The 27,883-nt window shown below is 36.3% G+C and overlaps 1 protein-coding gene across 1 annotated transcript in view; it reads right to left on the reverse strand.

Annotated features, from left to right (window-relative positions):
* Window positions 1–1,897: 1,897 nt before the first annotated feature.
* Window positions 1,898–27,883, reverse strand: part of CFAP210 (cilia and flagella associated protein 210) — a 34,260-nt gene continuing 8,274 nt past the window's right edge. The window contains exons 4-10 of the mRNA XM_021703062.1: window positions 25,698–25,871; window positions 25,403–25,596; window positions 16,905–17,061; window positions 11,677–11,816; window positions 8,767–8,959; window positions 7,897–8,061; window positions 1,898–2,265 (exon numbers count right to left, since the gene is read on the reverse strand). Of these exons, the coding sequence (XP_021558737.1) occupies window positions 1,921–2,265; window positions 7,897–8,061; window positions 8,767–8,959; window positions 11,677–11,816; window positions 16,905–17,061; window positions 25,403–25,596; window positions 25,698–25,871 (1,368 nt within the window). The 3' untranslated portion in view covers window positions 1,898–1,920. The remainder of the gene's footprint in view (window positions 2,266–7,896; window positions 8,062–8,766; window positions 8,960–11,676; window positions 11,817–16,904; window positions 17,062–25,402; window positions 25,597–25,697; window positions 25,872–27,883) is intronic.

Consider the following 27,883-nt stretch of genomic DNA (forward strand, 5'->3'; position numbering starts at 1 on the left):
TAGTCACTGAAAATATATATGGTTAGATAAAAATGTTCTGACCATTCAGTGGTTTATATGTGTTAAGAGGTATTAAATTCTTGAATTCTGGAGTGTTTTTAAATGCTTTATTTAGCCAGAAGAATATGTAAAATGTGAGTGCTTCATATGGACTGTGTAAATTAATTGTGTATTAAAATACTTTTAGTATCAATTTGCTTTTTCTATTTTCATTGCTTTTTAGGCTTCCTTCTTAAACATATTTCCCAACCTAATACTGTTATTTCCTTTTTATTTTTAAGTGCTGATTGATAATTTTTACACCTTTCCCCCCTCAACACCCAAATATATATCTCAGCCACACATTTATTTTTTAAAGGACTTCTCTTACTTATTAAAAAGGTTTTATTTATTTGAGAGAGAGAGCACAAGTGGGTCGGGGGGAGGGGCAAAGGGAGAGGGAGAAACAGACTTCCCGCTGAGCAGGGAGCCCAATGCGGGCCTCAGTCCCAGGACCCTGGGATCACAACCTGAGTCAAAGGCAGGTGCTTAACGGACTGAGCCACCCAGGCGCCCTTAGCCACACATTTTAGCTATGGATTTCTTATCCTATTGGCAGATTACAACAGTTGTGTTTCCACTGTTCTGAGTGCCTTGCAACTCAGTTTTTTTTCACTCAATTGTTTTGTGATTAATTTTTAAGACTTTGCATAGCCCTTTTGTTTTTAATGTGCTTAACTCTAGTAGAAAGACCAGCCCAGTTGAAACTAATACAATGAAACTGTTCACATAAGGTAAGAAAACTAGTAATGTCTTTAATGTTTTATGTTCTTCACTGGGATAAGTTGGTTATAAAACATTTATGAAATTAACCATTTTGTAGAAATGTGTTTCCTGTGTTGTAATGTGAAGATAGCTTCATCCAAAACTAGTAATCACCCCCAAATGTACAGTACTTTCTAAAACAGAATTTAAAGAAAAAGATAGGTGGCAGAGGTTCCCTGACTTTATTTATTAGTTCATTGAGCCTTTGCATCTAAGTAATTTTTAAAATGGTGGCAACCCTAGGCCAAAAGAACTACCGAACAATTTAGCAGCCCTGTGAGAAAGGAAAATAACCTGTATTTCGCTCTTAAACACATTCACCAATGGGATAATACGTGAAACTTACTGTACAACTCAAACTTTTGAGTCAGATTGGATGCAGTCACCTGTGTATCAAATTGCTCATATAACTACTTGTAGAAAAATTACTTCAAGTAACTCGAAAACAGTAATTTGCACATGTCTAGCAAGATACACTCTACAAAATAAACCACAAGTCAAACTCTGTAATCCTATTGTTAGCAATAATATTGGTAGTGTTTGAAACTAAAAAGTACTGAAGGATAAATAATTAAATTTCTGCTGAAGAGAAAAATACTTACGATGCAATATTATTCAACTATAAAAAGGAACAAAGTACTGATAATGGTATAAGATGGATGAAACCTGAAAATAGCTAAGTGAAATAGGCCAGACACAAAAGGCCACAGTATGATTCCATATAATTATACGAAATACCCAAAACAGGCAAATCCATAGAGACAAAGTTGCCAGAGGCTGTGGAAAGGGAGGGGAAGTGGGAGGTGACCGCTTAGGTACAGGGTTTCCCTTTGGAGCAATGAAACATTCTGGAACTAGATATGGTAATGGTTGTACAATATAGCTATACTTAATGCTACTGAATACATATTTTTAAAGGCTAAAATTACACTCTGTTTATGTATTATCAAAGGGATTTATTAAACTTTGGTAGTGAAGAATCCATTAGAACAGACATAATTGCACTTAGATGAAGAGCAGCTTTATTAACAAATTATAAGCATAAAATTCACTTACTTGTAGCTCATAATATTAGCTACAACTTAGTCTTCTCAATCTCAAAAATAAACTTTTTTTCTACCATGTAAAACCTAGCCTTCCCTTAGACTTTTGAAAATTACTATATTTTGATCCCTGAGAGTTATAGAAAGGGAGCTGGACTCCGGCGCTGTCATTTGCCTGATAACGGGGTCTTAATCCACCTCTGTTCACAAAAACTGGTCCACGGCCACCTCCTTGTCCTTCCTGTACAGCTTTTACAAGAGGATAAATATATTTATTTGTTGATTCAGACTCAAGTTCAATTACTTCTCTGGCATAATCCTGAAATTCCTTCTCCTTTTCAGCCACAAGAGCTTCATTAAGTCTGCAATACTCTAATTCTGCTTGTTTTTCTTGCTTCGTGTTAAGTTTATTTTTGGCCTATTTGGGAAAGAAAGAAAGTGCAGTTTCATATTGGTAAGATCAATTTTCTAAATATACATAGCATTTGAAGTTGTAGATAGAATTTTCTAAACTCGCTGATAGGTGACAAGCTCTGAATTAACAACTACAGTTGACCCTTGAACAACATGGGGGTTAGGGATGCCAACCCCTGGTACAGTAAAGAATTCATGTATAACTTTTGATTCCGCAAAACTTCTAATAGCTTCCTGTTGACCAGAAGCCTTACTGATAAAGTTGACACATTTTGGATGCATATATGTATTATATGCTGCGTTCTTAAAATAATGTCTTTTTCTTAATTTGGGGTGGGTGTATTTCTAGGCTATGTGGTTCATCTCCAGGTTTTTTCAAATGGTAGCAAATCTCCAAAAAATTTTCCAATGTATGTATTGAAAAAAATCCATGTGTAAGTGGACCCCCACAGTTCAAACCTGTATTGTTCAAGGGGCACCTGTATATACTATAATTGCAGAAACTCATGCTTCTCACAGTAGTATGGTCAAAGCAGTGGCTCAGTGAAACTTAATAGCCTGATGCAATAACATCTTCAAGCAAACAATATAACAAAGTAGTTAAAAGCATGAACTTTAGGTAAAAAATGAGTTTAGAATCCTGTTTCTACCTTTATAAAAATGTGTACTTTGGCAGGTATAGAAGACCTACCGATCACTGCCTCCAACCCATCCACTATTTTTTTTTTTTTTTGAAGATTTTATTTATTTGACAGAGACACAGCGAGAGAGGGAACACAAGCAGAGGGACTGGGAGAGGGAGAAGCCTTCCCACAGAGCAGGACGCTGGGATCATGACCTGAGCCGAAGGCAGACGCTTAACGACTGAGCCACCCAGGCACCCCCCCCCTTTTTTTTAAATCTCTACACAATGTGGGGCTCAAACTCACGACCCTGAGATCAAGAGTTGCATATTCTTCCAACTGAGCCAGCCAGGTGCCCTCCCCCCATCTACTATTCTGAAAGAACTCACTGAAATCCACTGTTCTAAGTCAGCTCAATATACCATATGAGCCAGCCAAATAAGATTAAATCAGCAGTGAATATCTGAACTAAATTAAACCAATTACATTTTCTTTTCCCAGGAACTTGAAGTTGTAACAAGTGACATTTATCAATGTAGGTTGGTTGATCTGGAACTGGTTGGAATAAGTACTCTAAGCGATTTACCAAAAGCCAATTTATATCTCATAATTTTTTTTTCTTTTAACTTCTTTTAACTCTAATATTTGCAAAAACATTGTTCTTTTAACTGATTTTATGAGGTGATTTTAATGAAGTCTGATTGACAACTTCTTGTCTTAGCAGCATTTTAAGAAATGCTGAGTTTGAGTTTGTAAAAAATTGAGTGATTTTGTCTACTTATGAATATATTTAATATTTATGAAAATATTTTCCTAAATCAGTAACCAGCACTTAAGTATAAAAGAGCCCAAACCTGATAACTACTGTACATTGAAATTTATAAATAAATAGAGCAACCATAACATATGAAATACCAAATTTTTTTGGCATTTAATTCATATTCAATTCAAATACAATTCAAAATTAAGGTTTATGTGCTAAAAAAAAAGGCTTATGTGCTATTTATTGAATCGGTGATAGCAGGAATTTGAAAAAGTAGAAAATGCCCTTCAAAAAGATTGAGAAAATCAGAAAAAGCTAAAACCACTCTCATAAAAGGTAAAATACTATAATTTGGGAACTTAAAGAGCAACTAGGATATGTTTGTTTGATAGCAATTTGTGGAACGATATTAAGGAAGCAAGGAGAAACATGTGAAGTACAGAAAGGAAGTGACAAGGGAAGGAAAGGATTATCATAATGGATCATATGATTGATGCCTCAATTTTGATTGCATTAAGCATAAATAGATTTATAAAGAAACTTTTAAAATACTGTTTTAAATTCCTAAAAATTATAACATATGGGGGGAAGTAACAAGCATCTTTAGGAGATGCTAATTATTTTGAATACTGGAAGATGAAGGGATCAATTATTTATTCTGTCTTTTCTTTAAAAACTGTACCTCAGGGAAACCAAATTGTTGATCATGAAAAGTTCTTTGAAGACTTGAGCAAATGAATAAGAAGAAATGAGAGAATATCAATATCTTGCCACCTCATGAACTAAGAAATCTAGGCAATAGTCATCAAAGGCTGTTCATGTCACAGAAAGTGACAATGGTCACCATGTGCCTTCTGATGGAAGTATACACCATGTAAGAGGAATTTTCACCAAAGATTTGAACCTGAATCTGACCTCAACTAGATTTTTACCTGAAATGCAGGAAACATAATAAGCTATGCAACAGGGGTTCAACCATAAAAATCCGGACTGTAGTAATTCTAAAAGACAAACCCTGTAAACCAGTAAAACCCCTCAACAAATAAATTGGAAAACAAACAATAAAAGACAAAAAGGGAGAACTTAAGAAGAGAGGGGTGGAGGAGGAGTGTTAGATAAGAGACTTGAAAGACATATCAACCAAATAGAATATATGGACCTTATCTGATCCTGATTAAAACAAACTAAGGGGTGCCTGGCTGGCTTAGTCCATAAAGCATGTGACTCCCGATCTCAGGGTCTTGAGTTCAAGCCCCACATTGGGCATGGAGTCTACTTAAAATTTTTTTTTAAAAACCAACAAACTAAAAAAAATACGAGACAATTTAAAGGAAATTTAAAGACAATATTAATTGGTTTAGATGTAATAATGGAATTGGGATTATGTAAATTTGTAGAGTCCCTGAGTTTTGAGAGATACATACTACATTGATAAAATGATATCTGGGATTTGCTTCAAAATAATATGGCAGATCCTACTTCTGGCAATGGCTACATGAGGAGGTTGGCCATTTCCCCTCTATAAAAACAAGTTTAAATTCTCATTTCAAAGCACTATTAAATGACCATGTATAAGCAACTACTTGAGAAATGTGTTTTCATGAAAAACTGCTACTAAATCAGGTAAGAACTACAAGCTTTTCTGGGGGATATTGCTATCCCTCCAGCTCCTCCAGCTCAGGTGGTGAAAACTTGCAGATTTGCTGGACAATGATGTCAGATTCCATTTGGACTGAGTGGCAAAGCAGCTAGAAATTTAAGGGGGAGATTCTGGAAGTGAGAAAGGCATAGAAGGGCTGAAATAATAAACTCTATGGACATCCTTGTCTCACTGATAAACTACACATTCACACAAGAGACCCCAGGGAGCTTAGCAAAAATTAAAAGCCTGGGGGAAATTGTGAATTTGCTGTTCTTAGGAATAACATCCTCAACCCACACATAGCTTGTGCGGCAGGGGTAAAAGCATTACTGTCTTAACATCACTGAACTGAACATCAACCCCACTCACATTATTGGTTGACTGTCAAACTGTCAACCTGCTGAAAACCAAAAATAAAGAGAAATTGTTGAAACCAGCAAGAGAAAAATGATGCATCACATTTAGGGGACCAACAATATGATTAACAGCAGATTGCTAATGATAAACAATGAAGGCCAAAGATGATGGAACAATATATTCAAAGGGCTGGGAAAGAATGATATCCAGTAATTCTATACCCAGTGAAATGAAGACAAAGACATTTCCACAAACACATAAATAATTTATTGCTAACCCACCTGCACTATAAAACATGCTAAAGGAAGTCTTTAGGCTGAACAGAAATGGCCGAGAAACATGAAAAGATGCTCAATATCACTAATCACTAGGGAAATGCAAATGAAAACCACAAGTGAAACCCAGTTCAAACCTATTACGGTGGCTATTGTAAACAACAACAAAACCATCAACAACAAACCCAAAACAGAACAAATGTTGAGTATTCAGAGAAATTGAAACCCTTGAATATTGCTGGTAGGAATGTTAAGTGGTACAGCTTTATAGAAAACAGTATGGTTGTTCAAGGGGCACCTGGGTGGCTCAGTCAGTTAAGTGTCTGACTCTTGATTTCAGCTCAGGTCATGATCTCAGGGTCGTGGGATTGAGCCCTAGGTAGAGCTCCATGTCCAGCGTGGAGTCTGCTTGGGATTCTCTCTCTCCCTCTGCCCCTCCCCCCCACTTGTACTCTCTCTTTCTCTCTCAAAATAAATAAAATCTTAAAAAAAAAAAGAGTACAGTGGTTCTTAAAAAAGTTAAACCTAGAATTACCATATGATCTGGCAATTCATTTTCTGTGTATAAAGACAAAAGAAAGCAAGACTCAACAGACACTTGTATACCAATATCCATAGAAGTATTATTCACAATAGCCAAAAGATGGAAACAACCCAAATGTCCACTGATGGATGGATGTATAAACAAAATGGGCTATATACATACAATGGAATATTATTCAGCCTTAATAAAAAAAGGAAATTCTGACACATGCTGCAATATGGATGAGTCTTGAAGACATGATAAGTAAAATAATACAGATACAAAAGGACAAATATGATTCCACTAATATGAGGTACCTGGCATATTCAAATTCATAGAAACAGAAAGAATAGTGGCCACCAGGGACTTGGGGGAATGGGGGAATGAAAAGGTACAGAATTTCAGTGTAGGATGATGACAAAGTTATGGAGATGGATAGCGGTGAGAGTAAATGCACTTAATGGCCCTGAACTGTTACACTGAAAAATGGTTAAAATGGCAAATTTTGTTATGTATATTCTACCACATTAAAAATCTTAAAACACAATAATAAGAAAACCCAGGGTACCTGGGTGGTTCAGTTGCCTTCAGTTCAGGTCATGATCCCAGGGTTCTGGGATGGAGCCCCATATCAAACTCCCTGCTCAGCGGGTAGTCTGCTTCTTTCTCTCCCTCTGCTGTTCCCCCTGCTTGTGCTCTCTCTCTCTCTCTCAAATAAATAAAATTTAAAAAAACCCAAACAACTCAATTGAATAATTGTCAAAAGATCTGAATACATACTTCATAAAAGAAGGCACACAAATGTCTATAAAGGACATGAAAAGATCTTCAAAATCTTTAGTCATTAGGGAAATGCAAAACAACACCATGAGATATCACTACACTAGAAATAGTTGAAATTAAAGGATAACAAAAGCAAGTGTTGATGAGGATGTGGAACAGTTTGTCCTCGCATATGTTGCTGGTAGGAATGGAAAATGGTATAGCCATTTTGGAAAACAGTTTTAAGTCATAAATGATTGGATGCCAGGTCCTCTATATGTGTTCTAAAATCTCTGGTACCCCTATCACCCCAACTCTGAAACCTATGAGATCCCAATCAACATAATCTCTGGCCTATAGTTATAAAGAGGGGGGAAAAAAGTAAAACGAAGAAGATAAGCATCATGGCCTGCTGTATGCAATTGCATTTTCTTTAATATTTACTAAAGCACAATAGACACTGAAGAAGGATAAATATTTGTGCAAAAGACATAAACCTAATATGGGAACTTCAATACATATAAAAAGATAAATTAACTTCACATTTTTTATATATTTTATTGTGTCATAACCATAATGATCATTTGATCTTATTTGACAGATGAAACCACCTGGGAAACAGAAAACTAGCATGAACTCTACATTACATATTTACTGTTAAAATAAGTATAAACATTTAAGAATAATTACCATTTGCTGAATATGGGCATCTCGAACTTCTTGTCGTTCTTTATCAGCTTTGCGTTTTTTCTCCTTTTCATGCTCCTGGAAAATCCGATCTGCTTTCAGGATAGCCAGCAATTGTTCTTTATCCTCTTGTTTCCTCTGTCTTTCTTCTTCCTCTTTATTTTTCATCTAGATGTTAAAAAGCAAAGGGAAACAATTTTTTTTTTTTTTTAATCAACCAGTGCTCTCTAATAAAGCACAGTTAGAAAGCTCCAAGCAGAAAGCCTGGAGCAATACAAGGGCAGAAGTTACAGGTACCTGGGCTGATTCCCACATGGATCAGTTTACTTTGGTTTTGTTCTATTTCCCAAATAACAGGAAACACACAATGAACACTTGAGTGATACTGGTTTAAAAAATAAAATACAAGAACAGAATAGCAAGATCTTCTCAAGGTGGGGGAATATTTGTAGGTAAAAAATTAGCTGCTATAATGTTTATAAACTATCCAAATTAAATGTTATGACAGTCAATTATGTAGGAGATAAGGATTATCTGAAGGATTAAGAAATACAGAAATGGGTTATTTTTATTTGGTTAGTCTTAAAAACACTCAAATGTATATTAAGTGAATAACAATTTTTGCATTTCAGATGGTTCTGAAACAGAAGAGATTATTTTTGTCTAACGATATCTTATTTGTAATTGATTATCATATGATCTTCTGTTAGAAATTAAACATGGTCTGATTTCAAGAATATAGGAAGATAACTCATACATTGTTTTTCAAATCTTTGCTAGTTTTTTGTCAGAGAGGGAGAGGGAGTGGAAACTACAGTGGAAAGGACTTAAAATTTTTTTTTAGTTTTTATTTGTCGTAATTGAATTGCTTACCACAACAGCTCTATATTCTGCAATCGCTTTTAATTCTGCTTTGTTTTTTTCATATTTTTCTTTTTCTCTTTTTTCCCATTCAGCCTCAGCTTCTGCAGTATCTCTAGCAATAATCAATTCTTCATTGTCAAGTTTCTCTTTTATTAGTTCACTCAGGAAGTTATTTATTCTTTCTCTCCTTTCTTCCATTAGCCTATAACAAAATAACCATCACTTGTTAAATCTTCATGAATAGATTTGTTATGGAGCCAATATAATTTCATTAGAAATCAGATATTTTAGGGGCACCTGGGTGGCTCAGTCAATCAGCTGCCTTCAGCTCAGGTCATGATCCCAGAGGTCCTGGGATCAAGTCCTGCATGGGGCTCCCTGCTCAGCTGATAGCCTGCTTCTCCCTCTCCCTCTGCCTGCTGCTCTGTCTACTTGTGTTCTCTCTCTATCTCTCTGTCAAATAAATAAAATCTTTAAAAAAAAAATCAGATAATTTATAGTTTTTTACAAAACTGAATGGAGCCCCAATACTCCTTATATGTACTGATTATTTTAAGTGGAAACTATTTTTAATACTTTATTTTTAGAATAAAGCATATTTTAAAAATCCAAAGAGAGTAATACATATATCTTGTGTACGTGCATGTGTATGCGTGCGTGCATGTAGGAAATAAACTATTAAAATTCTCACAATGAAAAGATTTTCAGAATCCTTAATCAGACACCCTGCTTACTCTAACATTGGAGGCTTAGGTTATAAAATAAATCAACAGCCTTTCTTTAAATGAAATCTCAAAAATATCTAGTAAAAGTTATTAAAATCCTGAATAAATCCATCCTCTTACTATATAGTCTGTTTATAATTTATTCATAGCGCTTTATTGACTTCATCTATTTATATGAAGATAGACAACGGTCCTTTTACATTATGACATTCCTGAGCTCAGAGAATGGGTAAGTCCTCTCTCTAGTTCAGAGCCAAGCATGGTGACTGGCACATCATTAACCATAACTAGGTATTTCTTAAAGGAATAGGGGCATTTTCATTTAGGATTGGACAAAAAATACTTTTAAATTTAGATGTGACAGATTCACTAATTTATGGAATGAATTTGCAAAGCAGTGTGGGAAAAATGATAAGAAAGGACACAGTCCCAAGGAAATTACAGTCTAAAGTGGAGAAAAGACATTTGTGCAAATAACAATACATGGCAAAGGGTGATACATGCCAATGAGAAAGCTAGAAAGTGATATAGGCAGATGAGAAAAAAGGAAGGCTTCATGGGAAAGGTGACATTGCATCTAGACTTTCAACAACAATATTCTAAACACTTTTATTGATTGCCTACTATGTTCCAGACATTATTCCAGGTCCTGGGGATATAACAGTAAACAAAAACATTAAAAATCTCTGTTCTTCTAGAACTTTCATTACAGCTGGGGTAGAGGGATAGTGAACAAAGTAAATAATTAAAATGGTGCTATATCATGCAATGAGGAAAAAGCAAGCAATTAAACAGATAAGCAATGTGGGGGTGGGGCTGTAATTTTAATTAAGGTTGTCAGGGAAGGCCTCACTGAGAAGGCAATATCTGAGTAATGATCCTTTTGAAAGAGTTTAGGGAGGTCAGCATTCCCCAGAGAGGGTACAGGAGAAGTCCAGTGTGAGTGATGAGGAGGCAAAGAAGGAGAGAATAGTACAAGACGAAGTCCAAGAGATGAGGCTGGGGTCAGCTGGGAATTAGGATGGTGGAGAGCCTTATGGGCCTTAGTAAATACTCTACATGTGATATAAAGCCATTGGAATGCTCTGCATAAGGCAAAAGTAGAATGTAGACAGAAACACAGTGTACTGAAACTGGCCTCCTCTCTCTTACCTCATCCCAAACTTATCACTAAGGTAAGCAATGACCTCCATATCTGACATTTCATTTTTAAAATCTCATTTAGGGGCGCCTGAGTGGCACAATCAGTTAAGTGTCCACCTCTTGGTTTCTGCTCACATTGTGATCTCAGGGTCATGAGATCAAGCTCCCTGCTGGGCTCCACACTCAGTGCAGTCTTCTTAAGATTCTCCCTCCCTGTGCCCGCCCCTTTCCCCCACTCTCTCTCTAAAATAAATACATAAATCTTTTTAAAAAATCTCATATAGTCCCTCTATTGATCTAACACCAATGACTGCTCTCCTCTTACTGAAACTCTCCTTCGTGTTGTTTCTCTGATTTTCTTCCAATCTCTGGAAACTATTCTTTGGTCTTCGCATGATCTTCTTCCTCCCAAGGGACTATGCCACCTTCATTTCTTACCTACTCACCATAGGTGAGCTCAGCTGTATCCACAGTTCCAACTACCACTTAATATCAATGGCTCACAAAGCCATCTCTATCTAGCTCATATCCCTCCCCTACAGCAGAGATTTCACTATTTCCAACCATCCACCAGATAGATGTCCTTGATATTCCAAGGGAAACCTAACTCTGAAATCATCATGTCACTAAATGCCCTAGTTATATATAATGACTTACTCTTCTTTTAAAAGATTTTATTTATTTATTTGTGAGAGAAAGCGCACAAGCAGAGGGAGAAGCAGGCTCCCTGCTCTGCAGGGATCGATGCGGGGCTCGATCCCAGGACCCTGGGATCATGACCTGAGCCGAAGGCAGACGCTTAACCGACTGAGCCACGCAGGCATACCAAAATATTTAATTTATTTATTTATGAGAGAGAGAGAGAGGCAGAGGGAGAAGCAGGCTCCCCAGGACCCCACAACCTGAGCCAAAGGCAGACACTTAACTGACTGAGCCAGCCAGGTGCCCTATAATGACTTATTCTTAAAAATTACTCTCATATCACAACTTCTGATTTATAATAATTTCAGATAGTACTTTATTAATTATATGAATTACTTTTAAAGCTTACCTGTGTGTTTCAGCTTCTTTTTCTTTCCCTATTTGTGTAAGATGCTTTTTTGCTTTGATAAATTTTCTAATCTTTTCATCTTCCTCCTCTTGCTGCTGCCATTCTACAGCTTTGATGATATTTTTGTCATTCATATGTTCCTTGGGGGAAAAAAACTGTATTATCACAAAGAAAAATATCTTTCAACATATGAATATCTAATGAGAACCTATCAAATGGTCCAAGTTATTTCTCTCTTGGGAATTTATCCCAAAGAAACAATCAGAGGTACGCATTAAGCTTTATGTACCATGTACTTTATCCCAAAGTTATTTATAAGAGTGAAAAATTGGAAACCTCTAAATCTTTAATAATGAAGAGACGGTTAAATAAATTATACTCTCAATGATATGGGAAGATACAAATAATATAATGGGTAAGTGGGGGGAAAGGAGAATATAAAATACTACATAGCAAATTTCATATATATATATAGTACATATATAGGTACAAGTTTATAATGTATATACTACTGGAAGAAATGTATCAAATGTTAATAGTTATCTCTGGGGTATGAGATTATATATGTGACTTTTCATCTTTTTTTTTTTAAAAGATTTTATTTATTTATTTGAGACAGAGAGAATGACAGAGACAGAGAGCACATGAGAGGGGGCAGGGTCAGAGGGAGAAGCAGGCTCCCTGCCAAGCAGGGAGCCCGATGCGGGACTCGATCCCGGGACTCCAGGATCATGACCTGAGCCGAAGGCAGTCGCTTAACCAACTGAGCCACCCAGGCACCCTGTGACTTTTCATCTTAATGCTTTTCTGTATTTCCTTTCAAATATCTCATTTCTTTAAAATATGTAATTAAAAATAATTCTAGGGGAGCCTTGGTGGCTCAGTTAGGCAGCCAACTTTTGGTTTCGGCTGGAGTCATGATCTCAGGGTTGTGAGATCGAGCCTCACATTGGGCTCCACACTCAGCAAGGAATCTGCCTGAGATGCTCTTCCTCTCCCTCTGCCCTCTCCCTTGTGCCCCTCCCTGTGCTTTCTCTCTGTCTCTCTCTCAAATAAATAAATAAGGGGCACCTGGGTGTCTCAGTCAGTTAACTGTCTGCCTTTGGCTCAGGTCAAGATCTCAGGGTCCTGGGATCAAGCCCATGTCGGGCTCCCTGCTCAGAAGGCAGTCTGCTTCTCCCTCTGCCCCTCCCCTCACTTGCTCTCTCTCTCTCTCTCATAAAATCTTTAAAAAAATAAATCTTTAAAAAAATCCTAGAATCAGAAAAAATACATTAAATATTTTCATCAATTTTCATTTAACATTTAAATAGTTAATATACTTCTATGGTACACAAATTAAAAATATTTAAATGATACACAGTATAAAGTGTCCTTCCTTCCCCATCCACTGTCTGTCTCCCTATATTCCTAATTCCTCCACTGACTTGATCACTGTGAAACTAGTTTCTTGTCCAGACTGTCTTTTCCCATATACACAAGAAAAGGTACAGATATATAGTCTAACAAAACATTTTAATATAGGTCATTATTTTTCAAAATAAAAATCTGTTCATATCAGCATATATTCCATGACTCCAGCCTGAGTTAGCCATCATAAAAATAGGTGCCTTTGAACACAATAGCCTGGATATATAGATATTAGTGTATTTAGTTACTATGAGTAGAAACCAATTCAAGTGAAGATGCAACACTTAATCTTCCAATATATTTATAACTCAGGGTCTACTATGCACCTAGCATTCTTAAGTACTCTCCTATCTTATGGCTATTATTTTTAAAAGCCCATAATCTGGTTAGGAGAAGCATTAGTGAACATGAAAAGCTAATAACAGTATCAAACTGTTAAAGGTGATTGTTTTGAATGATTTCTTAAAAGTTTTATTTTGCTGGTTTTTTTCTAAGTTTATTGTAATGTTCAAACAGATTTTTTTTAATAGGAAAGAATAGAGTTAATTAACACAAAGTTAATTCTCATTTTTAAAAGTTGAAAGCCTCAGCCCAAGGTCACATTGCTAGTTAGTGGCAGAGTTAGCATTCAAAGGTCTGTCCCATTCCAAAGTATCTTGGAGAGATAAACATATTGCATCCATGAAACAAGAATAAGATTTTATTTTATTTTATCTTCAAGTAACTTCCTAAGAAAGGGTATACAGATCAATTTTTAAAATCCTTACTTGAAAAGGTTGTCATTTAAAGTCATATTTGCTTTATGGTTTGACTGGATATAGAATTCTGGTTCAGAATTCGGAATTTTGTATTCATGGTTTCATGATCATCTGACTTCCAGTATTGCTGTTGAGAAGTATGATGCCATTTAGGTTTTTCAGCCTATTTATGTGATCTGTTGTATTTTATTTATTGTTCCTTACAAAGGAACAATAGCATTACAGGTAAAACTCTTGGAAATTAAAACTTTGGTAGCTTAATTTGGTAGCTTATTTTTTTTTTTTTAAGATTTATTTATTTATTTGAGAGAGAGAGAGCAAGCAAGCAGGGAGGAGCAGAGGGAGAGAGAGAATCTCAAGCAAACTCTGTGCTGAGCATGGAGCCCGACTTGGGGCTCAATTCCACAACCCTGAGATTATGACCTAAGCCGAAATCAAGAGCTGGATGCTTAACTGACTGAGCCACCCAGGTACCCCTTGGTAGCTAAATTTAAAATTCAATAGAAAGTTTAAAAGACAAAGTTGAGAATAACTCTCAGAGTCAAACAAAAACCAAAAAGGGCAGGAACAATTAACTGCCTACCCAAGATTCTTTCTTCTTTTTTGCATTAGTAGCAGGACCCACATTTTGTTCAGAGTGGCAACATGCTCATCTAAAAAGACTATTTCCAAGCTTTCTTTTCAGCTAAGTGTGTCTAATTGTGACCAATGAGATTTAGTGGAAATCGTTAAGTGAAACTTCTGGAAATGTTCCTTAAAAGGAGAACAGATAGTTGGGCATTCTTTTTTGTCCTTCTTGCTGCCTAGAATGTGGATATGAGGGCAAGAGCTCCAGCAGCCATTCAGGGCCATGGGGCAACTTTGAGGACAGAAGCCATCTATGTTCCAAGAATAGCAAAGCAAAAAAAGAGAAGCCATTTCAGTCCCTGTTGATTCTGGAGTTGCCATATTAGCCATGGAATGACTACTCTGCACTTCAAAGTTTTAATTTATTTAAGGTACTATTACCTTTGAGCCTTACCCTAACTAAAAAAATGAGAAAAGTTTGTTGTTTTTTTTTAATTACAGCATCAATTCAGAAAGTCCAATGTGTATCAGAGGGGTTCTAGAACAGAAGAGACAAAATGGAAGATTATACAAGAAATAAAATAAGAAGAATTTCCAGGATGAAAGGAATATATGTTTCCAGATTGAAAGCATCAACTGAATGCTCAGCAAAATAATGAAAAACAACTATATCAAAGTATGTCCCTGTGAAATAAAAATGACCCAGAAATCTTTCAGAAAGAGAGAGAAAAATAAAATACAACAGATCACATAAATAGGCTGAAAAACCTAAATGGCATCATACTTCTCAACAGCAATACTGGAAGTCAGATGATCATGAAACCATGAATACAAAATTCCGAATTCTGAACCAGAATTCTATATCCAGTCAAACCATAAAGCAAATATGACTTTAAATGACAACCTTTTCAAGTAAGGATTTTAAAAAAAATTTTTTTAAAAAAAAAAAATTCAATTTTTATAAAATTATAAAAATCCTTTTTATACCCTTTCTTAGGAAGTTACTTGAAGAAGTATTTCAGTAAGATGAAGAAGTAAGCTAAGAAGAAGGAAGGCATGGGATTCAGGGGAAATGGGAACTGCAGCCCAGGAAAGTGACCCAGGGAAGTCCCAGAATGACAGCTGGGCAGGAGGCCCAGAGAAGGATGGAGGACTTGCATGGGGGAGCTCTAAGAAAATCAAGAACATAGATAATTTAATATTACTTAGATGAATATTTGAAAACTAGTATCAATATACATTTGACAACTTAGAGAACATATGGGAAAAAACTAAGGTATATAGTCATCAAAGCAAACACACAATTATTTTAATCACAGAAAAACATTTATGCAAGCAAAGAAATATCATGGTATATTACTTGGCTCTTCAGAGAACAATATTTATATAATAATAATGATTTAGCTAAAATTATGGCATGATTATTTCAGGGGAAGGGGACAGCATTAGAAAAGAGCTAAATCCTCAACTACCAGGCCAGAGGGACAATGTCTAAAACTGATAAGTCAAGACACATATCTTTAGAACTTAATATATTTTTAAAATATGCAGATAATTTAGAATATAGTTTCATATCAGAACAAACAACTAAAAGAACCTGGAAGTGGCTGTCTCCCTGAAGCAGAAGGGGTAAAGCAAAGAACTGCTACTCTTCTTTTAAGCCTTTTGGTGGTGTTTGATGTTTAAATTCTGTGCATGTATTACTTAAGAATAAAAACTAATTTTAAAGAAAAGAATGTAAAAATTACAAAATAAAGTGAGTTGCAATAGGCACAAAATAACTATTACATTTATTGAGCACTTATTAACAGTGCAGCAGACACGGAACACACATCACCCAATTCATTCCTCACAACTCTCATTTAAAGAATAAGAAGATGTGGGGCACCTGGGTGGCTCAGTCGGTTAAGCATCTACCTTCGGTTCAGGTCATGATCCTGCAGTCTTGGGATCAAGCCCTGCATCGGGCTCCCTGCTCAGTGGGGAGTCTGCTGCTCCCTCTGCCCCTCACCCTGCTTGTGCTCTCTAATAAATAAATAAAATCTTAAAAAAAAAAGATATGAAAATGTATTTACTTGAAAAAAAAGTCTCATCCTTTTCTTTCTTGTTCATGCATGAGAACACATCCACATAAATCCATAGCAAATGCAGCTCCCCCAAAAGTACACTTAGAAACCCAACTAATGACAACTTGTTTTCTACTCCACAATTATTTCTAAAAAATGTATTAAAAGTCATGCATTGGACTTTATACATATTTTTAAAGATTTTATTTATTTATTTGACAGAGAGAGAGAGAGATCACAAGTAGGCAGAGCAGCAGAGGGAGAAGGAGAAGCAGGCACCCCGCTTAGCAGAGAGCCTGACGTGAGACGCAGTCCCAGGACCCTGGGATCATGACCTGAGCTGAAGGCAGACGCTTAACCAACTGAGCCACCCAGGTGCCCCTGGACTTTATACATTTTTTGAATAAATGCTGTATTTTTAACTTACAAAAAACAGTCTTCTGCTTTCATTTATCTCTTCTTTTTTCTTTTCTAGTTTTTTCCTCATTTCTATTTCATATAATGCATTTTGTCGCTTTATTTCCTTAGCATCCTTTTCTTCATGTTCTCTCCTTCTTTCTTCTTCCTCTTTATGTTCCTTGATTCTAAAGTAAAAACATAACTAAAATTGAGAGCAAAGCAGAAAAATGGGTTATATTTTGAAGAAATGAATTAGATTCTTACCTGGGATGATTTGAAGCTGTGGGGAAATTTGTGAATTTCTTTGGGGACAAGAACAGATATATAAAAAGCAGTAATTAAAGCCAAATCTAATTTTGGTTAGCCCAGAATTGCCAATATTTTCCTTTCTCCAAAATTTGTTTCATTCCTGATCAAAATTAAGTCCTATACCAGATTCAAATGTTCCTTTCCTTTAGAACTAGGTAACTGAATGACAGTATAGTGGGATGGTGACATTATTTTACAGAGAAGTCCTTAATCCTTAGTGTTTCTCAATTTCAGCACTACGGGTCTAGCCTCTTAGGAAATGGGCTAGCCACCTTGGCTGTCATTCTTCGTCTAGCCAACATTCAGTAGCTATGGATGCCTTCTGTGTGGTAAGCCATGCAGGGCTTACTTGTGAGTTCTTCAGAGATCCTTGAGCACCCTCCTTACTGCAGGGCTGTGATCTGGGAGATCTAGCTCCAGCTCTAACTCTTCAACCCACCTTCCCAGCTCCGTCACCATCACTACCATGAACTTCCACCATCAGTACTTTAATGCAAACTCTGAGTGCCCTCACTGGCAATCAAGCCTCTGCGTACTGGCAAGGCAGCTCAGCCTGAGATGCCTACTTGCCCGTGCATTCTTGTCGGCCAGTCAAGTGTGCAGGCTGCTCCCCTGCCATTCTCTATCTGCTGTCTCTAATTTTTTTCCTTCCTGAACAGGTAGACACAGGGTAGATCAACAACACACTTACATTAAAAAAAGACTGAGGAATAAGCCTTTCTTTCATATGCACCCAATCCAAAAGAATTTTTTCTTGGAGTCTCATCGCTCAGCTGCAGAGGGGGAAATCCCCTTCCCTAGTGCCATGGAGGAGCACACAGGTGAGCCAGTAAGTGCATGTGGTATCAGGAAGCCAGCGCACGACAGGAGATCCCCAGCTGATATATCTGTACAGAGTAAGCAGCTTCAGAGCCGCAGTCACTTTCTTTGGGAGGAGCTAAGAAAAAAGTCACCATTGGCTACAGCTAAACCAGGTTTTGTTTTTTTTTTTTAAAGATTTTATTTATTTATTTATTTATTTGTAGGTCTCATTTTATTTTTTAAAGATTTTATTTATTTGACAGAGACACAGCGAGAGAGGAAACATAAGCAGGGGAGTGGGAGAGGGAGAAGCAGGCTCCCCGCCGAGCAGGGAGCCCGATGTGGGGCTCGATCCCAGGACCCCGGGATCATGACCTGAGCCGAAGGCAGATGCTTAATGACTGAGCCACCCAGGTGCCACTACAGCTAAACCAGGTTTATGATTGCCCTAAAAATACTAGATTTTCAAAAAAATTTTACTGTATATTTAGTTTGTTAGAATTCTTAGAAGATTATTCTTTGAACTGGTGAGAAACCCACCTGATGAAGAATGGGAGAACAAAATTCCAGCCAGTGGGAAAAACCTATGAGAAGGCCCTGAGGCAAGCAAAGGTTTGACAGGTGCTTAAGGCCTGGGAGATCGGTATGATAGAAGTAGAATAAGTGAAGGGAAGGAGTGGTAGGAAAGGAGGTTGACAAGATGAGGCCAGATCACACAAGGCTTTGCGGGAGATGGTCATTTCCATTTTCTTTTATTTTTTTTATTTTATTTTTTTTTAAAGATTTTATTTATTTATTTGAGACAGAGAGAATGAGATACAGAGAGCATGAGAGGGAGGAGGGTCAGAGGGAGAAGCAGACTCCCTGCCGAGCAGGGAGCCTGATGCGGGACTCGATCCAGGGACTCCAGGATCATGACCTGAGCCGAAGACAGTTGCTTAACCAACTGAGCCACCCAGGCGCCCTCCATTTTCTTTTAAATGAACGAAATGCCACTGAAAAGTTTTAGGTGGGAGAATAAAATGATCAATTTTTATTTTAATAAAATCTCTCTGGATGATGAAAGGAAAAGGACTTAGGAAGAGAGAACAGGAGGCCAGTTAAGGGGTTGATGCAATAATCCATGGGACATGAAGGTGGCCTGGACTAAGATGACAGCAGTAATTTTAAGATTCATTTTGGAAAAAAAATCCAACATCAATTGCTGATAAGATTTGTTGTGGAAAATAAAGGAACATGAAGAATTGAGGTGTATTCCTAGGTTTCTGATTTGAACAACTGAGTGGATAAGGATGCCACTAGAAAGTCCACTGTGAGGGTGGAGAATCAAAATTTTATTTCATATTACACATTTTAGACTTTTTATATCTATGAGACTTCCAAATGGAGATGTCTTAAAGGCAGTTGTGAAGCTGGGACTCAAAGGAGTGGTCTGAACTAGAGTTAAAAATGTGGAAGTTATTAGATTTAAGATGGTTTTTTAATCGTTAGAATGGATGAAGATCACTTAAGCCCTCATCTCTCTCTCTGCTTTTTCTCTAGATGATCTTATCCAGGGGGAAGTGATGCAAACTATCCTACGATGATTTTTCCTTCTGAGAAGCTGATGAGATTAACAGTAACTAAGTGAGCTCTTCTTAAGCAAGGTCTATTGGCCCCTTTCCGGAGAAATGCTTACCTATCAATAGAAGGAAATAGAATTATATGCAGTATAATAATCTACAGATACTGTTAAATTTCTTTTCAATAATTATGTTTAAGATTCTTAAGATTCTCAAAATCCCTCCATTTGGGGATTTTTGGTGTCACTAGACTAGAGGCCTTCATTTGCCCCATCCTCATTATGCCCACTGGGCTGTGAGCCACAGGCAGATTCTTATACTGCTGAAAGCCCAACAATGGAATAGACTGCCCAGGTCTGCAGCCTAGAGATTGTTTTAAAAATGTGTGAAATCTCACTTTCAGGCACAGGGCCAGCAGCTGTACAGTGTGTTTTAGTTATCCATTGCTGAGTAATTACCCCTGAATTTAATGGATTAAAATAATAAACATTTATTATTTCACACCATTTCTGAGACTCAGGAATCTGAGAGTAGCTTAGCTGGGTGGCTCTCCAGAGGTTGCGGTCAAGATGTTAGGTGGAGTAGTAGACATCTGAAGGCTTGACTGAGGCTGGAGAACCCATTTTTACATATCTCTTGGTAGGAAGCCTCAGCTCCTTGCCACATGCACCTCTACATAGAGCTGCCTGAGTGTCCTTACGCCATGGCATCCTCAGGAATGAGTGATCAAGACAGCAAGAAGGAAGCCACAATGCCTTTTATATCCTAATCTCTCTCAGGATGTTACACATCATAACTTCTACTCATTCTCTTCACTGGAAATGAGTTACTCTGTATAGCCAGCACTCAAGGGAGGGAGGAATTAGATTCCACCCTCTGAAGGGAGGAGTATCAAAGAATGTGTGGACATATTTTAAATCACCACCAGGTAATACCTGAATAGCACTTGGTAATACAATTACCAGGGCATGCAAAAGAGTGTTGCCTCTTGGTATCCTCTAATTTCCATTTCTTTGTGATTAAAAGAATTAAAATACGGTCTTTTCTCAAAGTGGAAAGTCATTCCAAATTTTGGCACATCTTAGATACATGGCACATCATGACTTGGCCCTTGCCTCTCCCCAATCTCTTTAACACTGCTCTCTTAGGCCTCTTACTATAGTCATCTTGACTACTTGTAGTTACCCAAATCCACCATACTCTAACTTACTTCTGGGCCTTCACCCCTGCTATTTCCTCTGCTTAAAATACTTCTACATCCCCACTATTTGCATGACTTATTCCTGCTCAGTTTTCATACTTTGGCTAGAACTGATCTTTTCTAAAAATTAGCCCCTTCTCTAGACAAGATCAGATGTCCATTTTATATGCTTCTATACATTCTGTATATGTATTTGCCAAAATATCTACTATTATACCCTAATTATTTGTTCCATATTTATAACCTCCTCCCCAGATTGTGAACTTCTTAAATAAAAAAAACAGTTGTATTCATTTTCACATTTTCAGTTACTAGAATAGTGGCTGGCAAATGGAAATTGTCCAATAAATGTTTATAACAATGAATGGATGATTGGATAAATGAATTTGCTAATGAATGAATAAATAGCCTATCTTAAAAATCTTCCCCTCAATAGACCCTTATTTTAATTTTTTTTCTTTTTAATTTTAAATAGGGCTCCACACCCAACATGGGGCTCAAACTCACAACCCTGAGATCAGGAGTTGTGTGCTCTACCAACTGAGCTAGCCAGGTGCCCCTGAATAGACTCTTACCATTCAAGAAAGTGGGGGGAAACTCTCCTCCTCTCTTTACTACCACATGGTCCTCTGTATCTATTCAGGTTAATACCAGTGTTAGTATTCCAATTCTGTTGTTGACTTAAAGAGGCTTTGTGTGGGCTCATTACCATTCCTACCGTATATTAAGTGACACACATTCTGAATTGTATAAAACTGACACATGAATCAACATCCAACAGAATACTACTTGGTGATAGTTCTGTAAATTCATATGCCTAAAAAAATTTATAATAATAGATTTACATTTTCCTTTGTTGTCTTCAATTACAGAATTGAATGTTTCCTAATAAATTTAAGATGTAGGACTTCTGGAAATTTGAAAATTGGCAACCCAAGCCCACATGTCAAATATTCTTCCCTTCCTGAGTCCCCACAATGCAACCAACAGAATGGAAGAAATTTTATATCACTACTAGAAACGAAATAAAGCAAAGTCTTAACTTATACTTGAATTTTCAAGAAATTTCAGCAAAAAAAGGGCACTTGAGAGTACAATCAGGTTAAGTAATACTTGGCCATCATTCACAAAGACAGAGCCCACCATGGAAAGGAAAGGAATTTAAGCTGACCTCAGAGCCCGATCAACATCTCCTAGACTACACTGAAGATAGGCCAAAGAAACAACTCAAACAAACCTTAGACCTGCTGGAACCTCTAAGCAGCACATGGAAAGACCACAAGGAAAGGGGATCCTGTGGCCTGATCACAACCTACATGCAAAGGTTATAGGTAGGTGGATGGCCTGTGAAGGTGTTAGCACTTGCCAGGCAATTTCCTGGAGATCAGTCTACTACCTGTAACTATCTCAGAGCCACAACAGCCAACAGAAGAGAGATTTCTCAAACGTGGCACACTGGTCAAATATTTGCCTCCCTCTGCCAATGGCTCTGTCCCTAACTTGCATAAATCCTTGGCTCTCTACACTGACAAAGAAAAAAAATTACAATAAATCCAGAGGTTTTTTTTTTTACTAAGGATTACAAGAAATGACGACTACACAATATGGCAACACATGTGTCCTGAGAATTGATATCTATGTCACTCAGACATTTGTGACTATGAGAAGTAAATATATATATACAAAACTCAAAACCATAATAACAAAAAGACAGATTTAAGCACATAAAAATTAGTATCTTCTAAATACTAAAACTATTCAGGGATGACTGGCTGGCTCAGTTGGTAGAGCATGTGACTTTCAATCTCAGGGTTGTATGTTCGAGCCCCATGTTGGGTACAGAGATTACTTAAAAATAAAATCTTTTTTTTTTTTTTAAGATTTTATTTATTTATTTGACAGAGACATAGCGAGAGAGGGAACACAAGTAGGGGGAGTGGGAGAGGGAGAAGCAGGCTTCCCGCCGAGCAGGGAGCCCGATGCAGGGCTCGATCCCAGGACCCTGGGATCACAAACCAAGCCAAAGGCAGACTGAGCCACCCAGGCGCCCCTTAAAAATAAAATCTTTAAAAAGAAAATACTAACACCATTTAGAAAAGATGACAAAAATCTGCAATATATCTAATAAAGATTATAATATCCAACATATATAAAAACTGCTTATTAATCAGTTTTTAATCAATCACAAACATACATATCAATACAAAACAACCTACACAGGAGAACAATGGAGTAACCAATTTATGATAAAAACCAAAACAGATGAATATTTAAACATGAAAAAATAACCTGCCTCACTAGAAATTAGGAGAAACGTAAATTAAAAGATACTATTTTTTGGTCCTTTAAATTCTAAAAACAGTACTGCCCAGAACTGATTATAACATAAAGAAAAGGGTATCAGATATAATTGATGATTACACACTTAAAGCCTTCTCAGAGGGCAATTTTGCAGTATCTCTTCACATGTAAAATCCAAGCTCAGTTCAAGAAATCTACCCTACATAACTACATCTTTGCACAAAAGTTACAAAATATATATGGTCAGGGATGTTCACTACAGCATTGTTAGAAATGGAGGAGGGAAAAATCCAAACTTCCCTCAATAATAACATAGTTAAATAAATAATGGTATATCCTTAGTGTACAATATGATTACTGTAAAAGATGTGACAGATCCATATATTCTGGCAAAAAAGATATTCAAGGTATATTGTTGAGTGAACAAATGAATGTATTTTTACAGAAAAATACACTGTAAAACATTCATTGTTAAAAATATATACACAGTTAAATATGCCCTGTATACAGATATTAGTAATAGTAATAAAACATTCTGAAGGGGTAGTCACAAAACTATTAATAATGGCTATTTGTGAAGAGAAAAATGGGACTTAAAGAGACATTGAAAAGGGTAGATATGAAGATGGGCTTTTCAAATTTTATTCCAAATTTTGCTGTATTGAATTTTAACAAGTATATATTCATTTATTAGTTGCAAAATTAAAAAAAATAACTTTGAAAAGTAGACAAATATATGCCCAAATGTTAACAGTACCTACTTTGGAACACAGAGTTTCTTGTGATTTTAATTTTCATTTTGTTTTATTGTATTTTGTAATTCTATAATGATTATATATTAATGATATGTTTAAGTACAAAAATAATTTTTTTCTTTAAAAGTATAATATTGTTTAAAATGTTTTGATACATTTACACAATCTATGCACATTCAAACTACAATGTAAAGAAACTGGTAAGTCTCGGGCGCCTGGGTGGCTCAGTTGGTTAAGCGACTGCCTTCAGCTCAGGTCATGATCCTGGAGTCCCTGGATCGAGTCCCGCATCGGGCTCCCTGCTCGGCGGGGAGTCTGATTTGCCCTCTGACCCTATCCCCTCTCATGTGTTCTCTCTCATTCTCTCTCTCTCAAAATAAATAAATAAAATCTTTAAAAAAAAAAAAAAAAAAAGAAACTGGTAAGTCTCACATTGGAAAAACAAGGTGGCCGGTAGATGAGGAAGAGACTTTTTACTGAATCCCCGTTGTGCCTTTTCCTATTTGTATGTATCAGCTATTTAGAAAAGTAAGTAAAATTATACACAAATATAATCCCCTCTCCTGATATATATAGTAGCTACTTCTTAACAAAAGTTCAGGTTTGATTTCTATTTACTGATATAGCAAAAGCTCATGATACACTGGTAAGTGAAAAAATATACAATGACACTATTGATCCAATTTCATTTTATAAAATAGGAGTATATATGCTTAGAAAAAAAGTCTGTATCAGTGGCTCAATGATTGCCAGGGCGGGAGGGTGAAGAATATAACTTAGTGCAAAGGGGCATGAGGGAAATTTTGGGATGATGGAAGGATTCTATATCTTGATTTAGGGGTAGTTATATAGCTATATGCTTTTTAAAAGGTGAATTTTATTAGTAAATGTAAATTATAGCTCAATGACTCTGACCCCATCCACCACCACCAAAAAATGTCCATATGGCTATATACCAATATGTCAAAACAATAACAGATTATTGTGGTAGATTAGATTATTGCTCAAAAAGATTCACTCTCTCACTTCCCACTTCCATGGGAGTCCGTTTCTCTGTTCCACGGTTGTTAGACTTGGTCATATGATTTGCTTTAGACTTATGGTAGATCAAGTACACTTCCTTGACTTTTGCCTTTGAGTTTAGCCATATTCTTGTAAGCTTGGGCTCATTCTCTTGCATCTCTGTCAATACCATGAGAAAAGTTTCCCCAAGTGGCTGCTGTCCCTTCATCCCGGATCTTAAAAATGAATACACATGGAGCAGATCAGAGCCCTCCCCACAGCAACCAGCAAACCCAACCAGTTCTGTAGTGTGAAGAAAAGCTGTACAGCCAGGCCCAACCAACCCACGGAGGCATGAGAAATAAATGTTTATTGTTGAATGACACTAGATTGTGTGGTTGTTTGTTATGCAGCATTATTGTGACAATAGTAATTAATATATTATCTCTGGGTAAGAGAGTAATAGAGACTTTTAACCATTCTTCGTATTTTTTCTACTTACTAGGTATTTCAGCATGTATTACTTTTATAATCTGAAAAAAAAGCTTTTGTGAGAAAAATAAGATACAATAAAAGGTAATTTATATATACATACTGTTTTAAATGATCATTGGCAAGAGCCATTCTATCTCTGCGTCGTTTTTCTGCTCTTTCTTGTTCTTCTTTAAAAGCTTTTTCAATGCTGAGTTTCAATTGTTCTTCCCATTTTTTATCTGATTTTATTTTTTTCTTTTGGAATTCAATCTGTGCATCACGTTCTTTCATAACTCTACTAAGAAGAAGTCCTGACTACAAAAAAAAAAAAAAATTGTGGCATTTTAAGAAAATAAAGTCTATTATGTATAGATACGTTAAATATACAGAAAAATACAAGAAAACCCAAGTAGTACATGAAAGTGTTTCACTCTTTCTGTCTGGTAAAATTGATATTGCTTTGCAAATTCAATAGCCTTTTTTCTTTCTCCTTGTTTGTGTATTTCTTCCTCTATATCAAGAATTTGTCTTTCTGCCTCTATTTCTTCATCACGCTTCTTTCTGGCTTCGAGTTTCTGTTCTTTCATCCCCTAAAAAAAAGAAAAAAATCAGTCTTCTGTTTTTGCTTTTCAACTTAATTTCACAAAATTTAACATTACATATGAAATAATTTGAGCTTTCATTATGAGTTTTTATTGTAGTTGTATATATCATTAATAAATAAAATATGATGTTACACTTATAAGCTAATAATTTAATTGAATTTTTGGGTAGGTAACATGTTTACATGGTTCAAAACTCCAAAATATTGTAAAGGTATACAGGGAAGCTCTCCCTCTAATCCTAACTTCCATCAGCAATCTCAAAGATAACCACTATTATCAGTTTCTTATATTTGCTTCCAAAGTTCCTTTCCATATTTATATAAATATATATATTACTATTTTTATTCCTTTAAAAAAATCAACAGTAGCATGTTTATATGCTCTTCTACACCTATGAGGAATCTATCCAATGTATCATGTCAGATGAAGTCTCTCTTCTCCTCTACGGGTCATACTTTCTATGTCTTAAGAAAACCTTACTTTACCCTAAAATCCTGAAGATATCCTATATTTTAAATTTTTACTATTTTAGTTTTCACATCTGGGTCTTTCATCCAGCTGAAATTCATTTTTGTATATTCTATACCATAAGGGTATAATTTCATCTTTCCATATGCCAATTACCTCAGTATTAGTTATAGAATACCCAATCCTTTCCCTTCTGACTTGACTGACATTTGTCATATGTCAAGTTCCCATATATAACATGTGAGTGTTTCTAGGCTCTCTCTTCTGATTATTTTGTCAATCTCTGTGCCTATAAAACAGTTTTTACGACTACATTTCTACCACATTTACTATATTTCTTCTTATATTTTAACATCCATGGAGATATAAAGTATTATGTACAGTGTGCTACTTCTGTGTGTATATATAGTATATTCCACTCCCCCATCCCTTTATGGACAAGGTACTTCCCTAAAATCAAGTTTTTTAGAGTATAATTTACATACCCCTTTTAGTGTAGTTTTACAAATGCACAGTCGTCACTCATAGAACAGTTCCATCCCCCCCAAAAATACCCTCATGCCCTGTTATACCAACCACTCCCCCCATCTGCAGGCCCTGGCAACCACTGATCCGTTTTCTTTCCCTGTAGTTTTGCATTTTTCAGAATGTAATATATGTAATATATGATATATGTAATATATGATATATGTAATATTTGTAATATATGGTATGTCACGATATTTTTCCCTCTTCTAGAAAAAAGAATAAATTATGAACACTGTTCCTAAAGCAAGGTACTACAAGTTTCTGTGTCCCTTCCGACAGCTGGGAGAAAATATTTTTGAATCAAATATCTAATAAAGGATCTGTATTCAGAATATATTTTTAAAATTCCATAAACCCAATAATAAGAAATAAGAAAACAAACCCCATTTATTTTTTAAAGATTTAATGATTTAGTTTAGAGAGAGAGAGAGAGGATCTGAAGCAGACTCTCCGCTGAGCATGGAGCCCAACTCAGGGCTTGATCCCAGGACCCTGAGATAATGACCTGAGGCGAAACCAAGAGTCAAACGCTCAACTAACTGAGCCACCTAGGTGCATACCAAAACAAACCCCATTTAAACATGGGCAAAAGATTTGAATAAACACTTCACCAAAGAAGACAGACAATAGAAAATAAGGGGCGCCTGGGTGGCTCAGTCGGTTGGGCGTCTGCCTTTGGCTCAGGTCATAATCCCCGTGTCCTGGGATCAAGCCCCGCATTGGGCTCTGTGCTTGGCAGGGAGCCTGCTTCTCCCTTTCCCTCTGCCTCCCTGCCTGCCTGTCTGCCTACTTGTGATCTCTCTCTCTCTCTATCAAGTAAATAAATAAAATCTTAAAAAAAAAAAGAAAAGAAGTTCATAAAAAGATGTTCAGCATCATTGTAATTAGAGAAATTCAAATTAAAACTATAATTCAAATTAAAACTACTTCATAACTATTAAAATGTCTATAATTAAAAAGACTGACCATAGCAAGTTTGGTAAGAATGTGGAGAAAATAGA

The sequence above is a fragment of the Neomonachus schauinslandi genome, chromosome 3, assembly GCF_002201575.2.
Source record: "Neomonachus schauinslandi chromosome 3, ASM220157v2, whole genome shotgun sequence".
In the NCBI taxonomy this organism is placed as follows: domain Eukaryota; kingdom Metazoa; phylum Chordata; class Mammalia; order Carnivora; family Phocidae; genus Neomonachus; species Neomonachus schauinslandi.